The sequence below is a fragment of the Hemitrygon akajei genome, chromosome 5 (assembly GCF_048418815.1).
Source record: "Hemitrygon akajei chromosome 5, sHemAka1.3, whole genome shotgun sequence".
Lineage (NCBI taxonomy): Eukaryota > Metazoa > Chordata > Chondrichthyes > Myliobatiformes > Dasyatidae > Hemitrygon > Hemitrygon akajei.
This window is the reverse complement of record NC_133128.1, coordinates 51,955,889-51,979,391: the sequence shown is the minus strand read 5'-3', so window position 1 is coordinate 51,979,391 and position 23,503 is coordinate 51,955,889. Positions and strand designations below refer to the sequence as shown.

The following is a 23,503-nucleotide window of genomic DNA, read 5'->3' as shown; positions in this document are numbered from 1 at the left end:
GCCTTTTCCTGTGCTGTGTTATGTGTTCTATATAATTGCCTGGAATTTGGATCTCAGTGGGTTCAATTTTCCACATGTATCATACAGAAATACAATGTAGATTTATTTGTGAGCATTTATTTTTGACCAAGTAAGCATTAGCCATTCAAAACTGAAGAGGAATTTTAGACATATAGTATTTTGAATAGTAAATCTATAGTCCAGTTTAAACTAGTGCTGAATTTATATTGTTTTGAAATACTTCTGCAGACTAAAAGCAAAGTAGTTAAAATTAAAATGATCACACGTACATAGGCAAGCTAAGTGCAAGTCCCCTACAAATTCTCTTCTTATTTATGGAGAGAGGAAAATAATTTCTAGCACATTGCCTGTTTTGAGCAGCATTCCCCAACAACATGAGGTGATTAATTTAATGGTATATACACTGCAGTAGAAATATGGGCAAAATAATTAATGTTTGCTATAATTACATGAAACTGACAAACTCAGGATTTCCACAGCTGCTTGGTTTAATCCAGAAAATCCTAAAATGCCCTCAATAAACCTTGCCACTTGTGAAAGGTTGTCATATCTGGGGACCCAGATTACATGTTATAGCTAGAAACAAATCAAGAAAATGGAAATATTCAATAACCCCTAAGTGAACAGGACTTCTGCAATTTGACTATAAACACCAGGATCAATGCTGATCTGGCACGGAATCAGAATTTTCACTCACTTCAATGAGGTTTACCACTTTTTAATTTACTTTACTCTATTTCAATATTCTAGTTATTTAAATAGTTCAAAGTATATTTATTATCAAAGTGTGTATGTGGTATACAAATCTGAGATTCGTCTTCCCACAGACAGTCGAGAAACAAAGAAACACCATCGAACCTATTCAGAGAAAATATCAAATACCCAACACGCAATAAAAAAACCAAATGGCACAAACAGCAAAAAAAACAAGCGAGAGACACAGAAAATAAAACGTCAAACCACAGAGTCATTGAAACAGTCTAGGAATGTTCAGTTCATTTCGAATTAGTGATGTGTCGTTTGTTGACTGCAGGCCACAGGACCAGTCCACCCCAATCAAAATCACAAAAAATAGCAATTAAAAAAAGCAACCAGAAACCAAAAACACATATAACATGAACTACAGAGTCCAATCCACAAACCGTATCAATTAAACCTTGCCGAAAAACCAAGAATCTGGTACCATCCTCTGGGTGCAGCGAGCACAAGGGGGGGGGGGGGGGGGAAGAGAGAGAGAGAGAGAGAGAGAGAGAGAGAGAGGGAGAGAGGGGGAGAGAGAGGGAGAGAGAGAGAGGGAGAGGGAGAGGGAGAGGGAGAGGGAGAGGGAGAGGGAGAGGGAGAGGGAGAGGGAGAGAGAGAGAGAGAGAGAGAGAGAGGGAGAGAGAGAGAGAGAGAGGGAGAGAGAGAGAGAGAGAGGGAGAGAGAGAGAGTGAGAGTGAGAGAGAGAGAGAGAGAGAGAGAGCGCCCAGTCAAGCACAGGCAGCTGATGCTGAACACCCACTTGCCTTCTGCTCTCGTTCTCATACATTTCAATCTTACTCGATGCTTTGATCAGCAAGAAATTAAGTCAATCATGGGCTCACGCTCCATCTCCAGGCATCTTGACCTCTAGGCCACACACTATGTTCCAAACCTCACCAAACTGCCTTAGAGACAGCTAAGTGCCAGATCACTCAATCCGCCCAAAAACACACCATCAAATAGCACTCATTTTAAAGAAGAAAAAGTAAAATAAGTAGTTTCATGAACTGCCTAAAGGACATCATCTTTGGTCACGTCATCTGTGGTCGCTGGTGCTACCTTCTTCAATTTATTATTTGTCCAAGTTCAAAATGCATTTATTATCAAAGTATGTATGCAGTATACAACCCTGAGATTTGTCTTTCCTGCAGAGAGCCATGAAACAAAGAAAAACCATGGAACCCGTTCAAAGAAAAATATCAAACGCTCCCCCATGCAAAAAAAATAGCACAAGTGGCAACAAAAAAAGAGTGAACATTTCAGAATATAAAATACAAATTGAAAGAGTGCACATTCAGTTCAGCTCAGTGTTTGGTATCTGCAGGCCATCCCAATCAAAATCACCAAAAATAGCGACAACAAAAAAAAGGAGCAACCAGAAACACATCATAACATGAATGAGAGTCCAATCCACAATCTGCAGACCCAGAATTTCAGCACCATCCTCCGAATGCATTGAGGGAGAGAGACCATTCAAATGCAGGGACCTTCCTCCAGAAGCACAGAGAGAGCCTCACATGCAGGCACCTTCCTCTGGCAACAGCGAGTGAGAGGCTGTAGACGGCACTGAACACCCACTTGCCTTCCGCACCTCGATGCTTTTAATCTTCCTCGGGTTTTTAATCGGCAAGAAATGGAGTTGATTGTGGGCTTGTCTCCAGGCTTCTTGGCCTCAAGGAACTCGCTCAGAGACAGCAAAATGCCAGATCGCACAACCAACCCAAAAACACACCATCAAAATCTAGATCAGAGGCTCCAAATGGTAGAAGGAGCGCATTTGAAAGAAAAGGGAAGATGCAAAAGAAGTCAAAGTAGTTTTGTGACCCATCTGAAGGATGTTGCTCTTGGCCACATTATTCACTGGCGCCATCTTCTTCTGGAAGAATTATTAAAGCAATTTTCTCTTTATCTGAGACTTTTTTAAACCCTTAAGAACTTGAACATCATCAAAGGTGGGGCTCTGCCTGAAACTTGCTTCTTGTGAAAGACCTAGAGACTCAATTGTATACCATCTTCTTTCTAGTCACTCTGAGGCTGTGCTTGCCCAGGCATCTGTACTAGTAATTTGAAGATATGGAGAGAGTATGCAGGGATACATCCTGGAGGCAGGTCCAAAATCACTTAAATTAACATGAAATATCTGGGTATTTCTGAACTGATCATACTGTCAAATACCCTGAAAGTATTGCACAAGGTATAACTTTTCAGAGCAAGGCAAAAATCATGACTACTGTTTAGCAAACTCTTCTGGTGACTTAAGAAAAAGGAACATGAGTACATGAGTGAACAACTGAACCCCTCGTCTGCAATTTGATAACGTCATAGCTGATTAGTTTCTGGTTTATTGATTAATTGGTTTCTGTAAATTTGCCCTAGGATAGTTAGGCAGTATAAAAGTCAGATTACCGGCACCCTTTCTCACTCTCTCACTCCTTCCAATCCACCAAGAGCCTCTTGCACTACACTTCTTTCCAATCACCACTTCCCTTTGCCAGAGTCTCCTGTTTCCCTTTACCCTCTTGTACAAACAAGCTGCAGGAGTCCTGACGAAGGGTCTTGGCCTGAAACGTTGACTGCTCGTTTCAACAGATGCTGCCCAACCTGCTGAGTTCATCCAGTTCGTTTGTACGTGTTGATTTGACCACAGCATCTGCAGTGTACTTTGTGTTTCCTTTACCCTCTGCCACCTGGTTCCATCTGCCTATCACCCACACACTCAACCCGCTCAGTCCTTCACTCCCCTCCCTCACCATTCCCATCTGCCCACCATCACTCACATTATTTGGTTTCAATTATCAATTTCCTTTTTTTAAAAAAATCAGATTTAATAGTCAGCAGCAGCTCTATTGTCTCCACTAATTTTCTCCCAACCTCTGTCACTATTTCCACCCATCTCCTTCTCAGCTGGTTTCCTTCTGTCCATTATCTCCTCTACACCTAGATTAACCTATTGTTTGCTAGCTTCTGCATTACCTGGCCCCTTCACCTCTTTATACTAGCTATCTCCTTTCTACACTCTCAATCCTGATGCAGAGTCTTGACCCACAATGACAACTATTGCTTTGTTTCCACAGATGCTGCCTGACCCACTGAGTTTCTCCAGCAGCTTATTCTTTGATCCAAATTCCAGTACCTGCTGTCTCTTATATTTCCTTTAATGTAAACAGTGGCTCAGCTATAATGATTAAAATATCTGTTGAATGCCAAGAATTCCCTTGAACTGATATCTACCAGTAGCCAATGACAAAGAAGGGTGTAAATATTGCAAAACTTTTGGGGAAACTTCACAGTGAACATAAATGCAATTGCTTCCTCACCAACCACAAAATTTGAGCCACTTCATGAATGGAAAATCATTCATGTCTTTGGAAATTATAATTTGAAACAGTTTGTCACCTCACATATCTTGATATAACTAAAACAAATAAATAGAATTGGTTAATTTTGCTTGGAAAGGGAAGCCATCTATTCAATATTATTCATTAAGCCAAGATATTTAAACTTTAAGTAAGCCAGGTTAACAATCTTCCACACCATTCAAGAAAACCAAATCTAATCTATGCATTTATAAGAGTCACCATCCTGTCAAATAACTATGATTTCCCAGAGATGAATCCCAATGAGGGTCAAAAGTTTTGTTTTATTTATTACCATGCAAAAATATAACTTATCTTACCCTTCTTCATTAATTCCACACATGCGAACTCTATCAGTGCTCATCCAGCTGTGAAGGTTGCTGTATAAGGGGGTTGCTGACAGCATGACGTCTTTTTGATTGAAGCTTCCCTTCTCCACAACTTTATTCTTTAAAGCAAAATACATTATAATCAATATACAAGATATATATCAAGCCTCCTTATTACCACGAACAATGGGTAAATAATACTGTAAATGTTTTATTCCTGGCAAGTCTATATTTATTTTACAATTGTTCATTGTTCTAATCAAGTAAATTAACATTCAAGTTTATTTTAGTTCTTAATTTAATTTTAAAAGCTTATATCATCTTTAATTCTTATTCAGGGTTAAGCATCTTGGTATATTAATGACCATGGACGCAACCATTAACAGACTATTTGCAATGGTATGTATCTTGTTCTTGTACCTTTTAAGTAACTGATATATTATCATATAATTCCAAAATAAGATTTATCACAATATCTTCATTAATAATAGGTGACAAACTGAAAAAACATCCATAGCAAGTGATCAAAGTAATCTTTTTATATATAGATAGATAGATAGATAGATACTTTATTCATCCCCATGGGGAAATTCAACTTTTTTTTCCAATGTCCCATACACTTGTTGTAGCAAAACTAATTACATACAATACTTAACTCAGTAAAAAATATGATATGCATCTAAATCACTATCTCAAAAAGCATTAATAATAGCTTTTAAAAAGTTCTTAAGTCCTGGCGGTTGAATTGTAAAGCCTAATGGCATTGGGGAGTATTGACCTCTTCATCCTGTCTGAGGAGCATTGAATCGATAGTAACCTGTCGCTGAAACTGCTTCTCTGTCTCTGGATGGTGCTATGTAGAGGATGTTCAGAGTTTTCCATAATTGACCGTAGCCTACTCAGCGCCCTTCGCTCAGCTACCGATGTTAAACTCTCCAGTACTTTGCCCACGACAGAGCCCGCCTTCCTTACCAGCTTATTAAGACGTGAGGCGTCCCTCTTCTTAATGCTTCCTCCCCAACACGCCACCACAAAGAAGAGGGCGCTCTCCACAACTGACCTATAGAACATCTTCAGCATCTCACTACAGACATTGAATGACGCCAACCTTCTAAGGGAGTACAGTCGACTCTGTGCCTTCCTGCACAAGGCATCTGTGTTGGCAGTCCAGAATTGCAGTTTGTGAAATGAATAATCAATATCAGAATACTTCTCATATAAATGAGTTGTAAAATTTATCAAAAAAATGAATGAGTTAACATTTCCACAAGTTCTTTCAGTTGTAAACACATTGAAAACATTTATGTTCTTTGCTGTGTGGTGAAGTTTTAATCCCTCCTCTGTGTGAGACTAGAAATGCCTCCTGAACCAAATTTCTACTCTATGAATATATGCTCATTTCAAATGAATAACAATACAAAAGATAAAAACACTCTTATATGATTTAAAGAACACAAACACCTCAGGTAAGGATTGAGAGTTGTGTATTATTCACCTCATTGAAAAAGTTGCTACAAATGATTTAAGCAATACATAAATTGTAGAAATGGTAATGCCCTCAAAAGTCTGAGAGAAAATCTGACAATTTTTAAAATGCAAGTTATACCAATAACAAGCATTTACAAGCAGCCACTACTCTGCAGTATCACTCTAAAATGATTTAAAACGTGAACCTCATCTGATTTTGCAACCTTTGAGATGTTGCAAGCCAACTGTGGCTGTTCCATTGCTCATGAAAAATGCTAACCCAGTCCACCTTTGCAATCCAACCTAGAGTCTTTTTATGCAAGAGAATATGCAACAGATAGAACAGTCCCACAAAGAAATTTCTTTATAATTTTTTCTCCGGATGTGACCAATTTTTCCAATATGATGGCTTTTACAGTTGTAAACTCATTAGAGGATTTTGTTAAATTATTGCATGAACAATTGTGTAATGTAAACATTATTTCAGTAATTATTTTTAAAAATACTATTGGTGATGCTTAATGTTTTCCTAATCCGCTGAATGTAGCACTATTATCATAACTAGCATTTGGTGTTAAAATCTTTCCAAAAGAAAAATAAAACTGTTGATTTAATTGTGCTCTCATGAAGCTTTAAAAAGTTTGCATAATTATTAGGTGTACCACATTGCAGGGTGTAACATGGAATGGAAATCTGTGTGAGTACCAATTTATGGCAAGCAAGCTACATTCCTGTAAGAATGCACAAAATCACAAGCTGTAAATCGCACTAAAAGTTTCCGTAACTTTCAGAATTGAGTGAATTACTGGCCTCTGCCAGAACTGCCACTGTTCATGTTAATACATTTTTTGTGGTGAGCCTTCACGTTCTAATGCACCCGGGCCTATAACTTGAGATATTTTTGTTGCACCAGAGTTCCCAACTACCCCTGTATTTCAATGGTTAGCCCTGGATATTTAATGGGACCAGCAGTTAAACACCACAGAAACCACTTCCACCAAGTCGACAGACTGCAAAAGGAAAGCAGATAGTCATGTACACCGTCCACTGTAATTTCAAAATGCTCCAGCAATGCAGCTCTGTTCTTATTATGACTACAACCAGTTGTTTCAGAAACATGCCTGATAGTAATCTGCTTAAATTTAGTATAAATAGTCTCAGATGTAGGTGGAACTGGATGCTAATTGGGAGCCCTGTCATATGGACCCACAATGCTCCCAGTTTGACCTTTAGTTCATGTTTAACTCTAACATCCTACTAAAGAGAAAAGAGTGTTCCTAATTAGAATCCAACAGCCTATGGTGAAATGCAGGTCTAGGATCAGTAGTTCAAGAAGAAAATCCTCAGTTGTAATATTACTTTGATACAAGATACACCACTGCTGCTCACAAATAAATAAGTCACATATATGAGGCACCAGAGAGAATCATGCTCAGTTACTGCATTTCAGAGAAACAACTGATGCCTTCAGTGGAGAAGATAGGATTTTTAAAATGTGTTTAAAAAAGAAAATGCACATCCCTACAATTAGACCATAAGACAGTGGAGCAGATTTAGGCCATTTGGCCCATTGAGTCTGCTCTGCCATTTCATCATGGCTGATCCATTTCCCCTCTCAGCCCCAATATCCTGCCTTCTCCCTATAACCCTTCATGCCCAGACTAATCAAGATTCTATCAACCTCTGCCTTAAATATACCCAATGACTTGGTCTCCACAGATGCCTGTGGCAATGAATTCCACAGATTCGCTACTCTCTGGCTAAAGAAATTCCTCTTCATCTCCATTCCAAATGGACATCCCTCTATACCAAGGCTTTGTCCTCTGGTCTTAGACTCGCCCACCATAGGAAACATTCTCTACACATCCACTCTAATGAGGCCCTTCAACATTCAATAGGTTTCAATGAGATCACCACTCATTCTTCTGAATTCTGGGGAGTACAGGCCAGAGCCATCAATCGGTCTTCATATGGTAAACCTTTCATTCCCGGAATCATTCTCACGAACATCTTCTGAACTCTCTCCAATGTCAGCACATCCTTTCTTAGATAAGGGGCTCAAAACTGCTCGCAATACTCCAACTGAGGCCTTACCGGTGCCTTATAAAACCTCAACATTATATCCTTACTTTTATATTCTAGAAATGAATGCTGACATTGTATTTGCCTTCCTCACCATTGATACAATCTGCAAATTAAACTTCATGGGATCCTGCATGAGGACTCCCAAGTCCCTTTGCAACTTGGATTTTTGAATTTTCTACCCATTTAGAAAACAGTCTACGCTTTTATTTCTTCTACCAAAATACATGATCATAAACTTCCCAAATACTGTATTCCATCAGCCACTTCTTTGCCCATTCTCCTAATATGTCTAAGTCCTTCTGACACTTGGCACTGTTGCTTCTTTTATTCAGTAAATATGAGCATGATTACCTTCCTGCATATCTAAACAAGCTGCTACTACCTTCAGAGCAACTGACATCCTGCTGGTATTAAGAACACCCCCATGAGAAAAACTGCTGTGCTTTCCAGTGGTCTAGCTAATCAGACAGTTCATGATCATGAACAGTTTAACTCTCCCTGGCCTTTGTGAACATTCTTCAGGTCCTTTGGAAGAAAAGGTTAGCATCATCAAGAGTTGCAACCTGGAACTAAAAACTAGATGAGGTGTGGTACTTGACACTCACTGAAGTTGATTCCACAAGGCAGGGGAGACCAAGGCAATACTGTAGATCTATTTCAAGAAATGCTCTTTGAACTGACAGTGAAGAGTCATTGAATTTGACAGTGAGAGGAATTGATGAACATTGAGTTACTGTTATTAAGTTAGTCTACTTCAATGATCTTTTCTGGCACCCTGACTGTGAGTGTTAAAGAAGCTCCTTCACAATGTTGAGCTCAGCATCATCTTCACATGTACCCAATGATCACATTTCCACAAATGTAAAAATCAGCACAGGTTAAAGGAAACCAACAGGAGAATGTTGAAACAATGCTGAATTAGGGATACATCCTTCTCCAATTGAGGTTTTGAATAAACATGAAGTAGGTGGCTTCTCACTTAAACATAGAACAGCATAGGAATAGATCCCTCAGCCTATGGTGTGTCTGCTGAACCTGATACCAATCCAATGAAATCCCATCTTTATCTCTCCATATATTGTATGCATCTTTGAATGCCTCTTAAACATTGCTATTGTATCTGCTTCCACCACTTCCCTTGGGCAGCATTACAGTCACTTACATATCTCTGCATAAAAAAACTGCCTTGTAAATCACATTCCAACTTCCCTCATCTTACCTTAAAACTGTATATATCTAGTACCTGACATTTCTACCCAGAAAAAGGACAATAATTGTCTATCTTATTTATACCTTCTCATAATGCCATATACTTCTATCAGGTACTCTTCAGCCTCTGATGCTCCAGAGTAAACATTCCAAGTTTGTTCAACTTCTCTTTATGGATAATACTCACTAATCCAGGGAACATCCCAGTGAACCTCTTCTGCACCCTCTCCAAAGCCCTCTAATCCTTCCTGTAATGCACCAACCAGAACTGCACACTCTATACTCCAGTTTCCAAGTATAGCCCTTCCCTGAATATAGAATGAAACTGGGTGTTGTTAATCTCACACATAGCAAGCCCTAAATAAATTTAAATTAAGACGGTTAAATCCAGCAGGCAAAAAAAACCACTTCAACTGGAACAGACATCTACAAACTGCCACTGTCTGCAGCTTAGAGAAGAAAGCTACATTTCCTTTCAAAGTAATATCCTGTCTTAAAATTTGCACAAAGGTCATAATTAATAAAAATGGTATTTATTTTTGAAGTTGCACAGGCTTTATAAAGATTTTAAAAATACTATACACATATATTTTTCTGCTGAAGTTATTCAGTGGAATTAACTGGCCTATTTATTTACAGAACTAAGTGTATGTTGATCAGCTTTGTTCCTTCATTGAATGCAAACTCTTGCAGACACATGACTTCTCAACTATGAACTAGTGGGAATCTATATTTAACAATGCAACCATATCATTAATCCAGAGAGGGACAGAATCATCGTTTAACAGCACAGGGACCCAAACCTAACTACACTAGAGTTCAGGTCACTACCAAATCAGTCGAACTCTTAAAAAAAAGGTACCCGATTAATTTAGCAGACACTCAATTCTTACATGTTTCAATAAGCTTCCCAGAACCTGAGCAACCTAACCAGCAAGATACCCCTGAAGGAATTAAAAGTCTAAATGAATGAAATCAATAAGTGTAATATGTTCCTCCTGCCTTCACAAAGCAAGCTGTGCTCTCACTCTTACAGCAGAAATAGGCCACACACACCGTCAAGTATGGTTCATTATTCAGAAATATCATAGCTGTTCCTGCGCATCATGATTACTTTCCCACCCACAGCCAATCTTTCTATGAGTTTCTGAAACAGTTTCTAACTGATTTAGCAATGACTTGAACTCCAGAGCGATCGGGTGCAAGCCCCTGTACAATTACATGATAATCCTATACTTACTTAAAAGTAATAAAATGTGTCCATTGATAAATGTGGAACTCAAATCCTTAATGTACAAATATATATCAGTCCTGAATGTGCTCAATGATTGAGTATCCATAGTTCTCTGGGGCTACAGAATTCCAAAGACTGACAATCACCTTAGTAAATACATTTCCTCCTCATCTCAATCCTAAATTGTTGATTCACTATCCTGGAATTAGGCTGCCTAATTTTAGACTTTCTAGTCAGAGAAAGTAGATTTTCAATGCCTATTATCAATCATTTTTAGAATCTTTATGTAACACAATCCTTGCTGACTCAAATTAATACATCAATCTTACCCATTAAGTCCAGGAATAACTTCTGCCAGAAATTAAACTAGTTCAGCTATATGATGCACCACCTGCAAGGCAAGTACTTAAGCAATTTGTGTCTTCTTCATTAGTATTTTTTCACCAGTTATTGGAGATCTGTATCAACAATCTGGCAGAAGGGAGCAAATTAGATACATACCTACGTGAGACTTGTGAGTAGGCACAAGGATGTAAATAAAGGTGCAAGGAGATAAAGACAAGCTGAAGGGATGGGCAAGAAAATGGCATATGAAATTTAATGTGATAACGTGAAGGTATCAACTTTGGTGCACAAAATAGGAAAACATTTACATAATTTCCAGCATCTGTAGAAACTCGTGTGTTTAGGAAAACTTTTTTTTTAAATGGTGAAGATTGGGTAATGTTGATATGCAAAGGGACCAAAGTGTCTTTGTATACAAATTGCTGAGAGCCAATATGCAGCTGCTGACATTTAGCAAGGCAAATACGATATATTGGCCTTGATTGCAAGAGGATGTGAGTACATTACACGTAGGGGGCTCAATGACACTACATCTGGATTATATTGCAATTTTTGTCTCCTTAACCATGAAAGATTGTACTTGCCATAGAAAGAATATTCATTGGTTTGGTTAGAGGAATCACTGGTTTGCTATATAAAGATAAACTGAATAGATCTGGCCTGTATTGTCTGGAATTCAGAAGAATGTCAGGGTATCTCATTGAAACTCACTAAACTCTTACAGGACTTTGCAGGATGAATGTAGAGAGATCATCCTAGTTAAGGATTCCAGAATCAGAGTGACAATCTCAGAATAAAGAAAGGAGTAGAGATGAGGAGAAATTTCTTCTTGAGAGAATGACGAGACTTCGCTATTCTATACACTGTAAAGCTGTGGAGGCTCAGTCATTAAGATCAATACATTTATGGATATAATGGGAATCAACAGATATTGGGAAAGTGAAGGAAAATAGAGTAGAATTAGAAGATCAGCCATAATCTGATGAATGGTTGAGCTGGCACAAAGGGCTAACTAGACTATTCCTACTGCTACTTCATATGCTCTTTAACTTTTTTAAACCATAATTGCAGGTATGATTGCATAAAAGCTCTCTGCAATTGCAACAATATTTTCTATTTTTCTCAACTGCTTCCCTGCCAGACATTTCTCTAAGCCTCTGTGTGGGTTAATATTTGAAAGAATTAATAGGTGATCTGTAGAAACTGCATCTTAGTTGTAAGTAGTTCAACCGTTTCTTCTAATGAAGACAGAATGAATTTTCTTTATAATTTAAAATTTCAGCTGGGTAGAGGTTAATTTGTATCACAAGTATAACATCTAGATCCAAAACTATAGAAGCCTTATCCTGAAAAAGTGTTGCAACAATGATCCTAATCAAATCCCATTTTAATTTTAAGGTATAAAAAAAATTACATTTAAAGAAATTTAGACATCATAGCTAAGTTGTACTGTATAAAAATTTATCAGCTGGTTGTTGGACAGCATCAAGAAACTACATTTGCAAACACCCTAACAGGAATTCTGGTGTATAATAGGGTCTGTACTGACAATGTATTTTTATTAGATTTAATTCTACATTGATTTATATTCAATCCTGTTTAAATACTGGATGGTTGACACAATGAACCACTGCAACACATGGAACAGTACAGCACAAGAACAGACATTTCAGCCCACAATGCTGTGCTGCACTAAATTAGTGATTAAATAGTCAACTAATTCTTTCTGCATATACAATGTCCACAACCCTCCAGTTCCTGCACATCCATGAGCCTATCTAAGAGCCTCTTGAATGCCCCTATCATATTTGTCTCCCACCACCCCAGGCAGTGCATTCCAAGCATTCACCACCCTGTAAAAAAAATTTGCTCCATACATCACCTTTGAATTTAACCCCCCCCCCCCCCACCTAAATGCAACCCAAATACTTAGTAAAATTTCATCCCTGGGGAAAATTTGCTGGCTGTCTATCCATGCCACTCATCTCATAAACCTCTATCAGCCTCTGCTACTCCAGAGAAAACAAGTTTATCCAACCTCTCCTCTAAAGCACATGCCCTCTAATCTAGGCAGCATTCAGGTAAACTTCTACACCCTCTCCAAAGCCTCCACATCCTTCCAATAATGGGGTGATCAGAGCTGAATGCAAAACTCTAGATGTGGCCTAACTGGAATTTTAAAAAGCTGCAGCATAACTTCCTGATTCTTGAACTCAATTCCATGTCTTCTTTACCACTCTCTCAATCTGTATAGCCATTTTCAGAGGGTTATGGTCTTAGACACCAAGATTCAATACTGTTAAGGGTCTTGCCCTTAACAATGTACTATCTCTTTACATTTAAAGTTCCAAAATACAACACTTCATCTGCCATTTCTCCATCGAGACCTGTAACTAATCCAAATACCATTGAATCCTTTGCCTGTCTTCTACAGTATCTACACCACCATCAAATTTCATATCATTCGCAAACTTACTAACCCACCAATCTATGTTTCAAGAAACTTACAACTTCCACCTGAATTATACCCAATGACTTGGCTGCATTGCAGTCTATGATAGTGAATTCCACAGATTCACTACCAGCTGGCTGAACAATTTTTTCCTCCACTCTGTTCTAAATGGATTTTCCTCTATTCTGAGGCTGTGCGTTCTGGTCCTAGACAACCCAACTATAGGAAACATCCTCTCCACAGGTCTTTCAATATTTGATAGGTTTCAATGAAATTCCTCCCTCATTCTTCTAAACTCCAGTGAGTACAGGCCTGGAGCCAGCAAACTTCCCTTTCATTGCAGGGATCATTCTTGTGAACCTCCTCTGGACCCTCTTCAATGCCAGTACAACTTTTCATAGATAAGAGGTCCAAAACTACTCACAATACTCCAAATATAATGTGACCAATGCCTTATAAAGTTGCAGCATTACATCCTTGCTTTAGTATTCTTGTCATCTCAAAATGAACACTAACATTGCATTTGCCTTCCTCACCAGTGACTTAACCTGCAAGTTAAGCTTTAGGGAATCCATCATGAGGACTCCCAAGCCCCTTTGCATCTCTGATTTTTGAATTTTTTCCCCAATTAGAAAATAGTCCATACTTTTCTTCCTTCTACCAAAGTGCATGAGCATGGTCTTCCCTGTAATATATTCCATCTGCTACTTCTTTGCTCATTTCCCCCAATATGTCTAAGTCCTTCTACAGGCACCCTGCTTCCTCAACACTACCTGCCCCTCCACTAATCTTCGTATCATCCACAAACTTGGCCACAAACTTCATCCAGATCCTTGATATATAACGTGAAAAGAAGCAGTCCCAACACTGAACCCTGTGGAACATCACTAGTCATCGGTAACCAACCATAAAAAAAACTTTTATTCCCACTCTTTTTCTCCTGCCAATCAGTCAATCTTCTAGTCATGCTTGTCACTTTTCTATAATACCATGGGCTATCTTATTAAGCAGTCTCGTGTGCAGCACCTTGTTAAAGGCCTTCTGAAAATTCAAATAAACAACACCCACTGACTCTCCTTTACCTATCCAGCCTGTTATTTCCTCAAAATATTCCAACAAATTGATGAGGCAAGATTTCCCCATAAGGAAACCATGCAGACTTTGGCCGATGTTATCATGTGCCTCTAAAGTACCCCAAAACCTGATCCTTAATAAAGGACTCCAACATTTTTCCAAGCACTGAAGTCAGGCTAATTCACCTATAAATTTCCTTTCTTCCTCCCTCCCTTCTGAAAGAGTAGAGTGACATTTGTAATTTTACAGTCCTCCAGATCTATTTCAGATTCTAGCAATTCTTGAAAGATCATTACTGATTTCTCCACAATCTCTTTAGCTACATGCTTCAGAACTCTGGACTGTAGACTATCTGGTCCAGGTGACTTGTCTATCTTCAGACTTTTCAGCTTCCCAACTTCTTCTCAACAAAGCAGAAATGGCTGGCTACTTCAGAAAGATTGATGAGCTTGATTACTCAATGGATGACTGGCTCATGCATACTGTGCTAATTCAACAATATTTTGAAGCAAATAAAATGGCCAATGAGAAACATTGGCCAATTTTGCTGAGTGCATTGGGCAAAAAGGCATATAGTTTTCTTTGAAGTTTAACTGCTGCAACCAAATCAGCAGAAATGAACTTTGCTGATGTTGTGAAAGGAATGCAGGAACATTTAAAACCAAAGCCATTGTTAATTGCTGAACACATTATGTTTCATAAGCAGAATTTTAAAAAGGGGAGCCCATTTCAGCATACATAGCTGAATTGAAGAGATTGTCTGATCATTGTCAGTTCTAAGGGTTAATTAATGCACTGAGGGATTGTTTAGTTTGTGGAATCTTTCAAGAAAGCATTCAAAAATGACTCCTAACTGAAGCACAACCTACATTTAAAAGAGCAGTTGAAATCACTGTTTCAGTGGAAACTGCAGAGACGCAACTGAGTTGGAGATTATATATAAGCAAGGAGAAGGGTTATGTATTTAATATTTCAGTAACATTTGGATAATCTTGTGAATATATTGTTTGATTAAGCATCCTTTGTTGTTTAGATAATTCATTCATTCATTATGGTTATATGTAAAACTACATGAATTGCACATGTTATCACATGATACATGCAGGGCTCGCTTAAAAAAAAACAAAGTCAGACCCGCATTCCTGGACTGCTGAGTCTTCCTTTGAATTGTTAATTAACAATTAAAACTTAACAGATACCTTCAAATTCATCATAGTTGCTAACTTGAAGTAGTGAAATCATTTCATCTTCACTCCTGGACATTTCTGGCATCTCCAAGCCTGAATGCTTGAAACCACAGTGAACAAAACAGTTCTGAATTGTCTTACTGCTTATTTATTGCAAACTCTCAGTGACAAAAATCTCGACTTTTTGAACACAAACACACGCTACTAACTCTATTTAACAACTGTCAGCTCTAAATACAGTGTAATGCCTAACACTGCACAAGTGCACGCAGTTGACAATAGTTAGAAACTGTTCAGCAAAGATCTCCTATCCCATTTAAGCAGCATAGTGTCCCACATAAACTAAGGGAATCCAAGCTATTTTCTCAATTAGCTTTTGCTCTTTTATATATACATACATATATATATTTTAAAAAATGAACAAATCATACTGAAAATGTTTACTTGAGATTACTTGAGTTAGTCCTGACAAAGGGTCTCGGCCCAAAACGTCGACAGTGCTTCTCCTTATAGATGCTGCCTGGCCTGCTGTGTTCCACCAGCATTTTGTGTGTGTTACTTGAGATTACTTCCCCAATTAAGCTTCCTCTTGGGTCTCTGTTTATTTCACCTTCTGTTAAAGTGCCATGGCTCCATTAGATTCCCACTTAAAATCAGATATATATAATGGGCAAGCTAATTCAGAATACAAACAGCCAATTCACCATGGATCTCACTCATGAATCTTAATCTTCTGGATGAGCCTCCCATGAGGGACCTTGCCAAACGCCTTACTAAAATCCATGTGGACAACATCCACAGCTCTACCTTCAATCACCTTTGTCATCTCGTCAAAAAACTCAATCAAGTTAGTTAGACAAAGCCATTGCTGACTGTCCTTAATTAGGCTATGCTTTTCTAATTGTTCATAAATCCTGACCCTAAGATTCTTCAAGAATAACTTCCCTACCAGTGACACATTTATACTGCCCATTATACTCCAGCACTTAGTCATGGAATGCTAAGTTAATATGTGATATGGTTTAGTTTGTATTATGAAAGATGGAGTTCAATGCACAGAGTTTGATGTGAAGAAGTGATTATGTCATTCAAATTTTCATTTGGGGTAAACAAGTGCTATTCGCAAGAGTTTGCAGAACTTTTGCAATAAGTTCTTCATCAATAAGTTCTGAAAATACCTAAATTGCCTATCGTTCATTTTTGCTGTCACTTTTACTCTTCCTTTTAAATTATTTTGCAACCCTTTACTGTTATCCTATATGTCTGTCATATTTTGTAGTCAAAAGCATTCTTGGCTCCAAAGCTTCTGTCAGCGTCGGACTTGAACAAATCATAGTGAAAATGTTTACTTGAGATTACTTCCCCGATTAAGCTTCCCCTTGGGTCTGTGTTTATTTCTCCCTCTGTGGAAGTGCCTTGGCTCTGTTAGATTCCCACTTAAATTCAGATGTTTGTTGTGCAAGAATCCATAAACTTAAAGTTTCATACAAAATCTTTAGTATAGAATGCAGAACTTCCATATGGGTAGACATATGAAATCTAGACACCTTTCAATAAATATTAAAATAAGCCTGAGTTCCATATGGGTTCCATTACTGAAAACTATAATCTAATTTCTGTATAAATTACAAATGTCTATTTTCTATATTATATCACACCACTTGCACTTGCTATAATTCTTTTATTCATTGAGTAATCATCTGAACACTATCCATAATAAACTTATGGAATATATATTGTATCCATCATTAATGAATATCACAAAACATTTTATTAGTATTTTCACTAGCTTGAAAAATGGTTTAAAAATATGTGAATGTTGGTAAGTCAGGTCATTGGTAAGTTGTTAAGTAAGGCGACCCTGTCCAAAACAAGGTAATTTGGTTCATTAGTGCTGAGTGGGGTTCACAATGGCTCAGCATAAGATGAAATATTGACTGATGCTGCAAGGACTAGTATTATCCTGGCTTGTAAACTGGTAAGGTTAATGTACTTACATTGTTGTTAATGACCATATTTTGTTTTGGATTGGTTTATGATCTCTTAGTAAACAGTGTTAGTTTTTTTTTGTTGGTGAGATTTGCAGTGTAATTTCCTTGATTTTGATGGAAAGTGCTGCTGCCTGCTACTTTACTTGCAAATAGGCAGGACCAATATAATAAACGCAACAGGACATACAAATTTGAAGTATGTGTGTATTTTAATGCTAGTATTATGGATAAGAATGATGAACTTAATAGAGCATTGATTAATACATGGAAACATAATGTTGCTGTCATAACAGAGACTTGGTTGAGAGAGGGATAGGAATATATGCTTAATGTTCTAGGGTTGTGATGTTTTAGAAAAGATAGAGAAAGCAGTAAAAGTAGGGTGTGGGGCACTATGGTGAGGGAAGGCAGGGAGAATATGCCAGAGCTAGATAAAATCATAATGGAGCCAGATTACCACATACAGTTCTAGCCACAACACAGCAAAGATTCAATATGAAGAGAGGGGATATCAAAGAATGTGATTTTGGTCAGTGAAATTTTGTCAAGAAGGAAAACTGAATATTGGGACTTTTTTTTAAGAAAAGGAGAAGCTGAAGGGAGAATTAAGTTTGATCTACAAAATAACAGGAGCGTAAGAGTGGTGACCAGGAAGGCCCAATTTCCTTTAGCAGAGTGAATAGTAAATAATGAATTTACATTCTTTTAAAACTGACTGATTAAAGGAGTTGAAAAAAAAGTATCTGGGTTCTGGAATTTAATGCTTAAAATAGGGGCAGTGACAGAAATCCTTTTCACTTTTAACTACAGTAGATAAGCACCTAATATGCCATAATTAACAGTCCCACATTTCTTCCAAATAGTAGCCTTCAATATTTACCTACCCTGTATTCTACCTAACCTTATTTGCAGCCAACATTTTTGTTACCCATTTCCTCAGTCTCTTTGGTCTTTCATATAGTGTACAGTGCTACACATGCAAGATTAATTTATATTACAACTGTTTTGTGATATTCGGTTGCTTTCTAGAATTATATTGGTTTTCAGGTATTACATTCACACTATTTTGTATTCTGACCTTCCTACTCAGCACGTTCAGCTCAGTTTTTCTTTTCATTCCAGGTTCTGGGAATAAAATGAAACATGTTGTAGTACGCAACAGTTCCGCTATCCCATATTTTTGGTTTTGATGAAGGATGCTTACCTAAACCATCATAACCAGTCTTTTGGCTTTACAGTTGAAGATGGAACATAACCAGTTTTCTTTGATCCAAAAAAATTTATTTACATCAAATAGTTGACCTACATGGAATAGACTGCATATTGCAAGTTGAATTTCAAATAATTTAAGATCCAGTCCACCTATAAAAACACAGCTTAATTGTATTAAGTTAGCATTAGCACTACTGTATGATGTTATTAATAAGCAAATGTCTGTCCACGCTGATGGCACCTTCATCATAGCCAGTGATTTCAATCAAGCCAGCCTTAGGACAGTATTCCCTAAATTTTGCCTGAATGTGAAATGTCCCGCAAGGAGCAACAATATACTGGACCAGGTTTACACCAATATTGAAGGTGCATACAGGGTGTATCCATGCCCTCATCTCAGAGTGTCTGACAACCTGTCTTTATTTCCAATTCTAGCCTACAGACCAGTGATGAGGAAGGCATAACCAATTACCAAGTCAGTGACAGTATGGCCTGAGGGAGCTCTCTCACAGCTTCTGCACTGCCTCAAGTGCATAGACTAGAACCTGTTTGCATGCCAAGCAACACACGATTTGGGAACTGACAGAGGAATACACCACTACAGTCATGCACAATATCAAATGCTGTATAGACTATGTCACCAGTAATAAAAACAGCTGTGTATTCCCGAATTGGAAGCCATGGATGAACAATGAAGTCAGGAACTTCCTTAGGGCTTAGGATGCTACTTACAGATCCAATGTTGCCGCAGCATACAGCAAAGCCAGGTCAAACCTTAACAGAAGCATTAAAACCACTAGATTCAAGCAATAGACAGAGACGCACTTCAATAACACCACCAACCCCCAACGTGTTGGGTACATCACTGAGTGTAAAGTAAAAATCTCCTGCCCTGCAAACAGTGATGCCACACTAGCTGAGGAGCTAAACAACTTCTTTGCTCCATTTGACAGGGACAACAACAAACCAGTAATGAAAGCCTTGAGAACTGAGGAGGACACAGCGCTGGCACTGAGCATACGAGGTGAGATGTACTCTCCAAAGTATCAACACACACAGAGCAGATGGACCAGAATGCATACCCGAATGGATCCTCACAGACTGCACTGACCAGCTGGCAGAGGTTTTTCCTGAAATCTGTAACCTCTCTCTCTCCCTTGCTGTGGTCCCTGCATGTTTGAAAACATGACCCATCATACCAATCCCAAAGCAGTCAACGGTAACATGCCTCAACAGCTACAGACAGGTTGCACTCACCCTCAAGTACCTGGAGAAACTGGTTATGTCTCCTATAAGGCAAACAGATCAATCGAGGACAGCATCTCAATCACTATCCACAATGTACTGCAACACCTGGAGCAAAGGACACCTACCCAAGATTGCTTTTTATCAACTAAAGTTCTGCCTTGATCACCATAGTCCCCTACAAGTTGCCTATTAAACTACACAATCTGGGACTCAACACATCAATTTGAAACTGGATTTTGGACGTTCTCACCAATGGCCCCCAGACAGTCAGACTAAGCAAGTGCACATCAACTTCCCAGACACTGAACACTGGTACGGGTGCACTGCAGGGATGAGTACTGAGCCCCACCTCCCCAACTTTACACTTTTCTCACCTATGAGTGTGCCCCTGCCTGTGCCACCAACTTCATCGTCAAACTTGAAGACAACAGTGATTGGATTCATTACACATAGCAATGAAACAGCGTACAGAGAGGTAGTGCAGAAACTGTCTGAATGGTGCAATAACCATTAACATCAACATCAAACAAACTAAGGAATTGTTGATTTCAGGAAATCAAGAAGATCATGACTCATAAATGGTAAAGCAGTGAAAAGGGTCTCCAGCTCTGAGTGAACATCACAAACCACCAACACCTCCTTGATAATAAGGAAGGCTCAACATCGCCTATACTATTTTAAAGAGAGCAAATCTGTTCCAAAAGCTGCTAGTAAACTTATGTTGAAGTGCAATTGAGAGCATACTGACCTACTGCATGTGGTGTAGTACACTAGCTGCAACACAATTGATGAAAAAGCAATTCAACAAGTGATCAGGACTGCATAGAACATCATTGGGACAAAACTACCAGATATGGCAACCATCTACAACTCACGCTGTCTATGGCGGGCTTGCAAAATCATGATGGACTCAACCCACTCCAGTAATCACCTGTTCAATCTCCTACCATTCAACAGGAGATACAGAAACACCTCTGCACAAACATTCAGACTGGAAAACAGCTTTCTCCCCAGGGCTGTCATGCAACTGAACAATGCTGCCCCCACCCACCCATACTCCAGAGGCACTACGGACAATCTCTAAGTATGGGCTTAAATATTGATGCTATTTCATACTTAATCGTATTTTATAACATGGGCATGTGCAAAACTTGAATAGGGCAGTCACTGTTTCCTTTCATTCGAGAGTTGTTTGTTTTTAATTCAGTTGTAACTTAGATGTCGTTCTAAATAACTCAGATGTTATTTTTAAATTTAGTCACTGTGATTTCAGTCATTGAATTGTCAGTGCACTGTTTTGCTCTGAACAGAGTAGCAGTGTAATCTCGTTGTCCTCAATGACAATAAAGCTTTAACTAGTATCAAATCTACATTAATGTTATTAATTTTTTCATGAAAACTGGAAAATTTATCTCTAGATGTTCATTAGGAAGCAAATCAATAAATTGGAGTACATGTTCAAATGTTTAATTTTAATGTATTGCAGTTAAAGCCACTCTTATGCAATACCCAAAATCATTTGTGTGTCATTTTTTTGTTCCCAATCTCTAGATTAGCAGTAGGAAGTACACTGCCAAGAAGTGAGGAACATATTTCATTTCATTTCATTTTGCAGGGCTCATATTCCTGATTTTGCAAACTAATTGTCTGAAATACTGCTCATGGAAACATTCCTGGTCACCCAGAGAAATAATCTGTGGAGCAAGAAATGCAGGTGAAGAGGAGTGTGGAAATGAAATTTGGGAGATAAGTAAGTCTAACTGAAAGGAAAATAAAGTATGAGGATTAACTGCACAAAGATGAGGGGGTAGAAAGGTGTCACCTTGAACTGAAGGCAGATAAATTAAAAGCCTCCTGTGAACTGGGGATGAGGAGAATTGGAAAGGCAGTGCATTGGCAAACTCTGGGAAGCATTCCTCCATGTCACAGAATCATCCATGCAAGGAATTTCAAAGCAATTATCAATAGTTTGAAAAACTGCAGCATAAATAATCATAAAAATCAAATATATGCCAGGACATAATGAGTTTATTTCTACATTTTCTGCCAAAATCTTAAAAGAAGTTCATTGAACATTTGGTATGGAGCTCTGACTTAAGTTATTTTAAGCCTGCACCCTATTAACGTTCATCGTCATATTTTATGCTCAGGGAATTTTTTGTAGTTTGTGTTTATGAGGCTGGCTCAACCATTTTTATAAACTTTGTCATTGTTTTAGGTTAGCTAGGCTCCTCAGTCCTACTGGTAGTCATACCTGATGTACTGGTTCTTTCTGTGGTGCAGCTGCATCAGACAGGTAATACAGTTAACACTGACATAAGGATTCCATTATGGAGGTAATGTTATTGTGTGCAGTGAGGAAGATTATAGGTTAACAGCATCTTTCAGAACAGGGTAACAAAGTGGGGGTGGGGTGTGTGAAGAATGGAAACAATAGTTTTCAGGTGTTTCTCAGGCTGATCTGTTGAATGGGGTCTTCAGCCAAATATTACATTTTTCCTTATTCTTTTCAGTTTTGTTCTTTAAAAAATTGTTATTAACAGTCAAACTATAAACTATTAAAAAAAACCTAATTTACTGCAAAACATCCTTGGAAAATTGCCCTTAAATTTGCACAGAGTGGGTGTACTAGCTGCAACTTGATGTGTCTGTCTGCATCAGGGCTAAACACTATAGTTCTGACTATTATGAAGTTCAACCGGATAGAATAAGACGTCTCTAAATCGAAGAAACTATATTCATCAAAGACTGAAGTACACACTGTTCACTTTATGGCATGTTTACTGGTTCGGGTAGGTTTAGTGCATTTAATGCAAGTATTTTTAATTAACTAAACACGAAATTCAAATGTTGTAGACATAATTCTGGATGTCAGTCAGTGCAACATTTTAAGTTTTAAATGCACTCCATTTAGGCCTTCAAGTGCTCTTATGATCAATATCGCTTCAGGCAGAAATACAGGATAGCAGAAATTCATCTCAGGCAGTGACATAAAAATGGTTTCAAATCGATCACCCACGAATCTGCAGCGACCGACTTTAAGTTCCATAGGGAGCACTTTTTACTTTAAACGGCAAGGGTGGGTATACTGGTATTTATGCTGTAAAAGTCGCATGGGGTTTTCATTTTAAAAGGACATGAAGTTTTAAAAAAAATATGCACTTCTGCTAGCAAAGTGGTCAGATTGAATGAAAACCATGCACACGCATCATTGACAAACAAAACAACCAAACGCACCCAATCTGTCGAGAGTTCTAATCATTACGCAGAATGAAAAGTGCGACTTTGTTTCCCAGTCGCGCGATTTCCCTTTTCTCTGACGGAGAGTTAATTCTTCAGCAAATCGTGTTAAGAAGTCGTAAAAGTAGATTTGGAGCTCTGATTCGATGACATCTGCACTCACTCAGGCGCCTTCTGAATGTTTGTCAACGCGTTTTTCGTGGTTCGCAGAGCTGTGCAACCCAAACACACATGACGATGGTTATCGCATTGATCTCCGCAGGGTACAAACTAGTTAGGATTAACTGAGATCGTGCTGCTCCCCCGGGGCAT

At 38.4% G+C, this 23,503-nt stretch overlaps 1 protein-coding gene across 8 annotated transcripts in view; it reads right to left on the bottom strand.

The window, feature by feature from the left end:
• Nucleotides 1-23,503, bottom strand: part of bcor (BCL6 corepressor) — a 283,650-nt gene that overhangs the window by 55,282 nt on the left and 204,865 nt on the right. For 7 of the 8 annotated variants that reach the window (XM_073045540.1, XM_073045541.1, XM_073045548.1 and 4 more), the window contains one exon: nt 4,439-4,566. In XM_073045540.1, coding sequence (XP_072901641.1) covers nt 4,439-4,566 — 128 coding nt within the window. Of the gene's footprint in view, nt 1-4,438; nt 4,567-23,188; nt 23,212-23,503 lie in introns of those variants that run through there. The other variant, XM_073045545.1, reaches the window with a different exon arrangement.